Genomic DNA, 10,131 nt, shown 5'->3' on the forward strand with positions numbered 1-10,131 from the left:
ATATGCTGTAACATATTAAAAATCAAGATTGAATTTGCAGTAAAGATCAGTTATCTACTTACCTCATAAATCCTCCCAGTATTTCATGCGTGTATTGGTAAGGAAGGTCAGGTCAAAAGTAGCTTAAGTAGTCTGACACTAGTGTTTCCAGTGCTGTCATCCAAAGCAGTATACATTTATAAAAAATGTGCACAGCATTTAATACAGAGAGTGTAAAGTGGTAATTCTTAATATTTTTAATCCAGAACACAAAACCCCTTCATAATTCACTATTATTCTTCCCACATATCTTTGTCCTTTATGTTAGACATGACTGCACATACCATTGTCTCCCTTGCCCATTCACAGTGCTGCTGGATAATAGCATTTAAAAATTAATTAAAAGCAATGAGAAGAAAGGAGAAATAGTACTCATAAAAATACGTGTACAGTTGTAACTATGATAAACATTGAAAAATGACTATCACTTTTAAAATCAGCACTAGGCAACACATCTCTGATTACAAAGTGAAACAGAAAGCTAGAAGTTATTGTATTGATGATCTGTGTGGAATTCAAAACATTGAATTTTATTTTTAATTATTTAGCTGAAGCACGTGGGAATACTCATGGCTACATGGGAACATTTGAAATACTCTCTGGGACATCATTCACTGTTGCTTTGCAAAACTCATCAACAGCTGATTTCAAAGTCCTCGCCTTTGATGTTGTACAGTTGGTAAGTACCTGTGGGTCTCTGGTTAATTCAAGAGTATTTGGGAGCTACATTAATTACCCAACATGACCTGCTTTTGACGGCTTTTTCCTCTCTCCAAAATGAGCTATTTCACATCCTAAGAACTCATTGTATTCCTTATTTGGGAAAATCAGTGATGCATCAAAGATAAAGTTTGCTTCTGTAGTCCAGATTTGGGAAGGAAAAATTATTTCGTATTAAAATCATGAATGCAGTGTGCAACTGGGTGTATTTTTAATTACTGAATTGGTTCAAGATTTCTCTTTTCCGTATAGATACAAAAAGTCTTTCAAGCAAGTGACCTGAAAAATGAATTTGAGAGATGTGAAATTTTCCAGTTCAAGTAGGTACAGCTTAATTAACTTTGCACATCCATGCCAAAAGCCCTCTCTCTGGAGCGCTTACTAATACCTTGCTTTCAAGAGGTCTTTGGGAACTTTCTGTAGGAATAACCTACATTATTCCTTTCACATCTTACATCTTCCAAGTGATGCTGTGGGAAGTTTGACGCAAGTGTGTTTCCTAGGGCAAGCTTCTGTTTTGGACTCCTGTATGTCCACGCCTTCATCACACCAGTAACGCTGAGCCCTGATACTAACTCACAAAGCTTCTATAAAGAACTGCTTTTATTTTCCCCCAAGGTTTGTTAGTTGTGCTACGTTTGCAGAGTTGCTGGCCCTTGCCATTTAGAAGAAAGTTCAGGTTAGAGATCTGATGACATAAGATGAGATGAATGGAAATACATTCATATGTTCCTATAGAAATGGATCCACTTAACTCATATTCTCTAGGGTGTTAACAAGTTGACACAAGCTGCACCCTGTGTGTCCTAAAGAGCCCATAAAATAGGTACAGTAAGATCTGCTTCATTAATTACAGCTTCTTTGGCCTCACTTTCTAATATCCTGTTATACTGGGTGTTCTAATGAAGGCCAGCTGGCAAAAAAGTCCAGTATATGCAGAGAGGACTGTAGTGTTAATTCCACCTGCACTGTTCTCAATGATGCTCTGATTCAGCAAAACACATGCAATACTGTTTCACACTATTAAACAGTTTCAGAACACAGTCCCATCCTATCCACAACACCATAAACTTGGCAAAATCATAGGCTTTTGTATTGTGTTTTGGTTTATTGTTGTTTTTTTTCTACAGGAAACCTGATGGGCGTGAAAAATTCAAGAATTCAGAGACTGGGTAATTGCACATGACAAAGTTTACTTAAAATATGGGCAAGAGATAATGATGCTATTAACTTAGAAAGTTCTTCTGTGGACAGGGAATAGATGAAAAAACCATGACTGTAGAGATTGGATAAGACCCTCTAAAGAGCATATGAAGCTTCAAGTTATATCTTGCCTCCAAAAATGTCCTTTAGGATTAGAAGAAAAACACAGGTAATAGACTGCAAATTTAGAAAGAAAAATGGGAAAGATAAGAACAGTGAAGTAGGTAGGAAACGAGCTATAAGGAAAGGCTCTCTGTGCTGAGCTTGCTTGAGAGCTTGGTTAGACTGGGGGGCAGATCTCACATTATCATCAGTAAATTAAGTTTTAAGTAAAGAAATGTCTGATGACACACAGCATGAAAGACGAGCAAAACAGAGGGCAAAATATTAAGACTCTAGAAGAACAGTGAGACCTTGAGAAATTAATACTATATCTATTTGTCTTAGAGGAGAAACCACAAAATTAAAAAGTGCATGTTACATGGCAACAGATGGTGCAATTCTGTAATACTAGCTATTATTGTGATATAAATGTTTTCTGTAAATACGTAAAGTGGATAAATATTTAGAGGTGATAGTTCAATTGAATGACGATGCTTGCAAAAGAAAAATATCCAACCGTGAACATATGTATGCAGAAAATGGGAAGCCAACTTTAATTAATTAGAGCAATCTTTTGATTGGAATAGTGAGGGCTTAAACATAATTAGCTAGAAAGGTAGAGTATGATCACTTTATGAAGGATTTTATTGCATTGAGGGAATGGAGTACAGTGATAGGAGTAGATCACTTCCAGGTTTTTGTCCTTATGAAGCTAGTTCGAATCAGTACAAATTGCTTTCCCGCAATAGAATGGGACTATTCTCATGAATATTCGGCCATCAAGATGGAGGCATCTCTGAGGTACTTGCCCAAGACTCTCTGGTCAATTTAGATGCCTTTTTTTGGAGATCAGTTATGCCAACGAACAACTTCTTTCTGTCAACCATAATGGGAATCTAGATATCTCACTGTAAACATCTGTATTTAGTAAATCCTGTTCCACCCCTGTATCTCAGCACAAATCACAGAAATCACAGAAAATCTGATGTCAGTGAATGTTGGATCTGGCTTATAATACATCAGTAAGGATCTGTCTCTATTCGAAATAGTAATTGAAATATTACTTTGTCTCAGAAATTATTTTCTAAGTGAGTCTTTTAATTTAAAAATGTTTATCCCTTTGGGCAATCTCCTTGTTATTTCACCCTTGAAACTCTGCTGAGTCACAAGGACAGCAATAAAAGTTTTTGTTTGCTCAGCATGGCCTAGAGGTTATCAGAAACTTGTAAGAATCTAGAGAGGAAAGCTTTCCAGTACATTGCAAGCTGCACACTCTGCTCAGCAAAATGGTAGGATTAATCATCTCTTATCAAAAAGCACTACTGAGACAATTGGGTAGTATACAAATGTTTAAGAATAAAAAAGTTTGCACCTAAATATAAGTAGAGAAAAACTTTGTCTTTAGCAAGCATCATACTTTGACACTTAACCTAGCTACAGATACAGAACTTAATAATAGTATCTAGAAGGGGTGGGAGAGAACAGAAAACACTGAGTACAGTTCAGGTCCCATAGAAGCCAAATGAAGTTTAACCACCGAATTAAAATTATTTGTGCTTTCAGCTGTTAATAGTTCCTTATGAGAATCCAGGCAGTCACACAGCAAATCCTCACAGATCAGAATCCATATCCATCATCACATGAATGTTGTATAATTTTCATAAGACTTCAAGATTCATCATCTATATTTTGATTCTTAAACTAGAAGACCCTTTGAATAGCAATAAACCTGCTTCTCCTTTAGCTCACTCCATTTCAGCTCCGTTGCAGCAGTTGATACGAACGTTGTTTGATTTTTTTCCCACAGTGAAAATAAGAGTAAATAAGAAAAAAAAAAGTTTTTCTCCAAGGTTCAAACCTATCTGGTAATTATGAGGTGTTTCTTATAAGACATCTTTGCCAGCCAACACTTAAAGATACTCTGACTTTGCAAATGGAACCCATGTTGGAATGAAATATTGTCTAGATTATGTCCTATAGCTGATTTACTTCATTAGCTTGCATAACTAATCAGCTTCTCTGTTTTGCATTTCTAGTGTTGTTGTGATCTTCAACCTTTATTTTACCCAGATGGTAACTGCTGAGAAATTAAAAAATGAGCTGGTTTTGGGTATCAGCGCAAATGAAACTAATATTACCCAGACTTTGAAAATTGATGTGAGCAGCATAGAAATTACAGGTAATGCTAGTAAACATTTATTCTCTATAAAAATGCTTGAGATCTACAGGTAACATGAATGAAAACTTTGATTCCCAAACAGCAAAGGGATTGTTACTTACGCTCATGGATGCCCTCCTTTCGCATTGCAGAACTTTCAGTGGCAAGTGAAAGAAACATTTACAAGCTTCTGATCTAGAAAGTATGAATCAGCATTATGTATGCTCGCTAAGGAGGGAGTAAAGGATGAATTAATGATTTTCCAGGGAAAACTACTCAGTTTAATCTCTTTTATGTAATTTTGGTATCCCTCAAATTAAATCAATTAATCCCCGTGTTCTTTCACAAGTAAATGCAATTATCATTTTGTTTTTCTAAAGAATAAGGAAAAAGGCTCAGCCTCATAGTGAGTGCAGACTCATTTATTGAGAAAATGTCAGTATGAACAGCAAACTGAATACAGAGTATGGCTCCTGGAGAAGTACACCCAAGGGAGTGACTTCATAAAGCTTAGATTAAAGTTTAAATAATAAAAAAAAAAAAGGAATGTGTCTTTAAAGACTAGGTAGCTTTAAAATCTGCAAATATTCAAATATAGTGATTTGATGTAAATACTAGAAAATTTATCAAAGCCTAAGTGAAAGCCCAACAAGATCAATGAGAATCCTTGGTTTTACCTCAATAAGAGTCGAAACAGACCTTCACTGAGGATGAGGAAAAGAAGTAATATGAAACCTCTGAAATGGAGGTTGATTAGTTGATTAGACATTTAAAGACCTGCTACAGATACAATTTGGTAGCAACTGATTGGTCTAAGAGGAGAGGGATGTCTGATGTGTCGTGTTTCCTACTCTATCTTAAAAAGTGCATTTTTGCTAAGTACTTCAGATATTCAAAGGCTAAATTCAGAGTCTTGACAACTTTATTTCTCTTTACTGCTTGCACCATGTATAAGAACTTGTTCTAAATAACTTCACATCACTGTGGAAAATGATTGCTCATTATATTTCAAAAATGCCACCAAAGAAAATTATGAAGAGCTTTTTAAAGGGTTGTATACCTATTGAACTTTGAAGCAGTCAAACCTTTCTGCTGCGGATCATTAAAAATTCTCTTTTCACATGAGATATCATTTGTCCATTCCATCAGGAGAGCTTCAATATGGTAACAACTGTAACTAATTAACAATTGTAATCGTATATGGCACTTTTGCATCCTGTATCTCAGTATGTTCTGCAAGAGAAGTCTTATTCCTGTTTCCGAGAGGGAGGCAGCTACAAACACAGGTGTGACTTGCTAGAAATCACAGTTTTTCACAGTGATTAAAAGTAACTTACTTTCTTGTAAATTACCCCAGGTTAATTATAACTTGTTTATCTGATCTAAATGCTGTTCTATAAGATTCAGGTGCTCTGAAAATCTCCATAGTATAAAAAGTGTCAAGACAGAGATTTCCCAGATGAAGACATTTTAGATGCAATGCAATGAATAGGGACTGAGGATTGAAAGGGATCAATATAGATCTTTCCTCCCTAGGAAGACCATAGAGTTTGAAAAAAAGCTGGTAACAAGGTAAGATGGTCAAAAGGAGGGAAACAGGACACTGCTAGTGATTGGAAGAGAAGTAGTCACACCCGATGATTGGTTTTTTAATGTTTCTTTCTCTGAGTTGTATAAAACTAGATACTGTGCTATAAAAGAAGTTTATAACTTGCTTACTTCCAGTAGCTCCTGAAAATCTTAGTACAATAATGCCTTCAACTTCATCAGATCAGTCTCATAAATCAGAATTGTTTTTTAATGTGTATTTTTTGTTAACAATACAAGATGAGGAAACATAAGACTTCTTGTTCAGCTGGTATAACTTAGTAATAATTGCCTTGGCAGAAGTTGGCACTTGACTGCTAGGGTCCATTCAGTGATAGCTAGCCACCCTTCATTTTTTCCGACTATTTGAGAAAGCAGTGATCTGAAGTCTGTACAAAAGCTCTAAGAGCTTAATTAAGAGTGGATCAAAAGCAAAAGCTGAGTCTCCTTCAACAAGCTGCGTTGCAAGCTGAAGTTTTCATAGATTTAGGCAGGTAGATGAGGCTGGGTAGTCTTACTCTCATACTGTGGCTACCAATATACTGGGCAATGTTGACTTGCCTTCCAGTATCACTTATGTTGAGAGGGTATGAAGCAGACACAAATCCCTGGTCTCGCAAATTCACTGAGTACAAACCTACCAAAAGTTAGTCAGACAGCTGAATAATATGGTACGTGCTTTATAGCACCAGATGCAGGTAGAGCTGTCACATACAAACTGCGTACCAATTATCACACACAGACTATCACATTCAAATTCTCCAGTGCAGCGTACCAGACCAGGAGCTTCATGCAATTTATGTAAGCTAAAGAAATGCACCTATGGATATGGGAGCCAAGTATTTATTGATGGTCTAATTACAGCCATAACAGCGTAAGATGATTAGTCTAGTTACAGTCCTATTAATGTGTATAGTCCAAAGTGTACAATTACTAAAGTTTATTCCTGATGATATAGTTAAAACTGCTAACACAGAAGTTTTCTGCTATCTATCCCTTCCTCTGGTATGCTATCTCAATGCTCCCCTGAGTCCTAAGTTCAATGTTGCTAATCATCCTCAAGAAATTGGGAGGTAGGTAAGGAAGGAAGGTAGAAGAGGAAGGGGGCAGTGGGGAGTTGCCAGCTGGAAAGGGAATAATGTTCTTGGTGTGGATTCCTTCCCCCTTGGACTTGGGTCTGCTTGGGGTCATTTCTCTACGTTTGCTAAGACTGTCTGACAGGCAAAGCATTGCTGTTATTTTGATAGAAAAACGTCCATAGTCTTTTGAAGTTCTTGAAAAGCATGTCACTAGAGCTATAAGAATGAGATTTAAAATACATTTAGGTTCTACATTATTATTCTTATGTTTATTTTGACATTTAACCTTCTGGATCAAGACACTCAAGCTGGCATTACGTATCATTGCCTAAGCTGGGGTTTGAGGATACAGCAAATAATGCCGATAGAGCAGACTGAACTATTGCTTGGTTCTGTCCAAGCAATTGTAGAGATGCTCCCAAGAGCAAGAAGTAGAGTTCTAACCTTGGATTTTGTTTGCCCAGGTTTAGGACAACTCACCACAAGCAAGCCCGCAACAACTGTAGGTAGGTAACTACATATGGGGAAGAGCAGGGCGGTTACAGGAAACAGTACGAGATTTTAGAATTACACTGTTTGCGTTCAGCCCCTTCTCACATCATTCAATTCTCACATTGTATCCCTACAAATACACAACATGCGTGTTTAACTTTGATTTGACTAAGGAGACCTCTTCAAAGAGAAGGGACTTTTAAGATTATACATTCTACAAAAATGGTGCATGTGTTGTGTATATTTATACTCATTCTGATTGCTCGTTTTTGTTTCCTGTTATTTCTTTGGGGTTTGGGGGGAAAAATGAAAAACAAACAAAAAACCAAACAAAAGCTTCAAAAACAAACAAACACCTGTTAGCAAATTCTTACATGACTTCCAACGGACAGAAAACTAAAGTTGTTGAATCTTTGAGAGCCTTCCCCAGCCTTATTTGAATAGTGAACTATATATGACACTTATCAGCATTTTCAAATGGGTCTAATGTATTTACTGCCATTTTTGCAATGTGAGTACATTGAAATTTAGAGTAATTTGCTGGTTAAAAAAAAAAAGTCAAAATATTTTACTAGAAAATGTTAATTTCTCTCTATCCAGTAGGTGGCAATGCTGTTTAGTTTTCTGAGTTGAAGAATAAACTAGAATTGATCATGACTGTAAACAATGTTTGCTCGCATTTTGGCCTTGTGCAAAACATGTTTCCAGATTATTGGTTAGGTTTTTGCTCTGGGTCTAGAATGCAGTTTCACCTCCGCTCAGCTGCGGCAACTCATTCAGTTGCACTGTATCACCTCCAACTCTTCACTGAAGTACGTTCGGTTTGCTTCAGTCACCAGTTGGGTGTAAAATGGCAGCTCTTTTGCTTTACACTGTCTGCATTGCTAACACTGAAAATGTTTGTAAAGCACTTTGAAATGCTAAAATACATCCAAACCAATTTCGGTCTTTGTCGGTTATACTGATGCACGATATCATACAAGCATTTATTTAATCTGATTAGAAAAATAACAGATTTATGAAAATATAAATCAAGTAATAATGGTTAGAGGCTGCAAGATCAGTTTTACAAATTCATATTTTTCCTTCTTGCACAAGAATTTTGACTTTTTCCAATAAACATATAAGAAAAAGAAAATTAACTATGTGAATAATGCTAGGTGAATAATTTCCATAGAATTTAACAAAATTATCAATAATTTTGAAGTTAGTAGTTATATAAAGCTTATTTTAGCTGCATGGTTTTGTTCACTTTAATAGGATTAATAGGAATTCTTTGGAGTCTAAGACCAAAATCATCTGAAGACTAAAAAAGTGTGTTTGCAGTAGATGAAGATTTATGATCTAGAAAAACACTGTTAGTGAGATTGCACAAGATATGTCCATGTATTCTTTTTTGCAGATATTTGCTCTTAACTTATAAAATTGATTTTCAAATCTGAGAAGAATATGGTTTCTGGTATTCCTAGTATTTTGAAATCCAGTCTCGAAGGCTTTGGTTTTTGAGATATGTTGGTTAAAAAATGAAAATCTTTAGCACGAGGAAGTGCAACATTGTGATGTGATGAAGAAATTAAATTAAATTTCATTCAACTAAAAGCAGAGATTTTTCACTGTTATTTAAACCAAAGTATGTTTTTTCCATGTTGTTCAAGCATAAGAAACTGGAAATGTTATTTGGGAGGAGGAAGACAATGGGAATTCATGGAAATTTTCTTACAGTCCTGCTTCAAACTTAGTTTCAATAAAATAAGTGACTTCTGAGAACTTCCTCCATTATGTGCCAAATTTATCTTTTTAGTATGTGATATGTCATTCCAGGCTTCTGAAACTGTGGTTCTGTAAAACTCAATAGAGTGGTTGATTTGATTTGTGCTAAAGTAACCAGAGGTAAGTCAATTTTCCTTTATGGTGAAACTGCATTACTGCTGCTCTGTTATTGCTATTGTCCTTCTTATTTCAGTTGAGTGTTTGCCACCTGCTGAGCTTTGTGATGACGGTGTAACCTGCATTATAAAAGATTTATTTTGTGATGGAGTCTTGGACTGCCCAGATGGTTCAGATGAATCTGAAAAAAGATGCGGTAAGAATGTAAAGCCCTGTAAACCAGTCTTTTTAAACATACTTAAATCTGTCATTAGTTTGTAAATAGTTCATAGGCAATAAATTGCTCAGTGAAGTTTAAATAAATTCTACTGAAAGTAATAATAAGTGTGGTTGGTATAGTACTTATGTTGTAAATGGGAACAATTTTCTTTAAAATTCACATTAATGAAGAATGTGCTTAATAAATAATGAAATAATGCAATCTGGATATATTAATACAAAATAATACAGAAAATATCGTTTACTATATAGGTATTAATAAAATTACTAAATATAATGTAAATTATAAAATAATATGAAAATCCCATATGAAGCTGTGTACCAGTAATACATAAAAAATGTTCTTTCCAAATAAATTAAAATCGTGACCCTGTACGTATATAAAGTCACATGACCTAGTATCAGAAACCACCTAATGGCGTACCTGGAGTCTGAAGACAGGTTTCTCTTTCTCCTCTCTTTTTGAAGAGAGATTTCTCTTTCTCTAGCATTAAGAATTTCATCACACAAGACACTGGAAACAGCTTTTCCCAGGTTGCTATGTACACTCAGATACATTGATATCATCATCTAGAAACTCAGATGGGGGAGGGGGATGGGCAGTGGCAGCATTTTGCAGCCAGGGCAGGTGAGTGAGACTGCGCG

General features: G+C 35.7%; 1 protein-coding gene across 1 annotated transcript in view; it reads left to right on the plus strand.

The window, feature by feature from the left end:
* Window positions 1–587: 587 nt before the first annotated feature.
* Window positions 588–10,131, plus strand: part of TMPRSS15 (transmembrane protease, serine 15) — a gene marked incomplete at both ends in the record, with an annotated part of 41,804 nt that continues 32,260 nt past the window's right edge. Inside the window, 6 exons of the mRNA XM_010135020.1 lie at window positions 588–718; window positions 1,012–1,079; window positions 1,890–1,931; window positions 4,101–4,243; window positions 7,359–7,398; window positions 9,336–9,463. Coding sequence (XP_010133322.1) covers window positions 588–718; window positions 1,012–1,079; window positions 1,890–1,931; window positions 4,101–4,243; window positions 7,359–7,398; window positions 9,336–9,463 — 552 coding nt within the window. The remainder of the gene's footprint in view (window positions 719–1,011; window positions 1,080–1,889; window positions 1,932–4,100; window positions 4,244–7,358; window positions 7,399–9,335; window positions 9,464–10,131) is intronic.

This window comes from Buceros rhinoceros, unplaced genomic scaffold (assembly GCF_000710305.1).
Source record: "Buceros rhinoceros silvestris isolate BGI_N320 unplaced genomic scaffold, ASM71030v1 scaffold12734, whole genome shotgun sequence".
Taxonomy (NCBI): Eukaryota; Metazoa; Chordata; class Aves; order Bucerotiformes; family Bucerotidae; genus Buceros; species Buceros rhinoceros.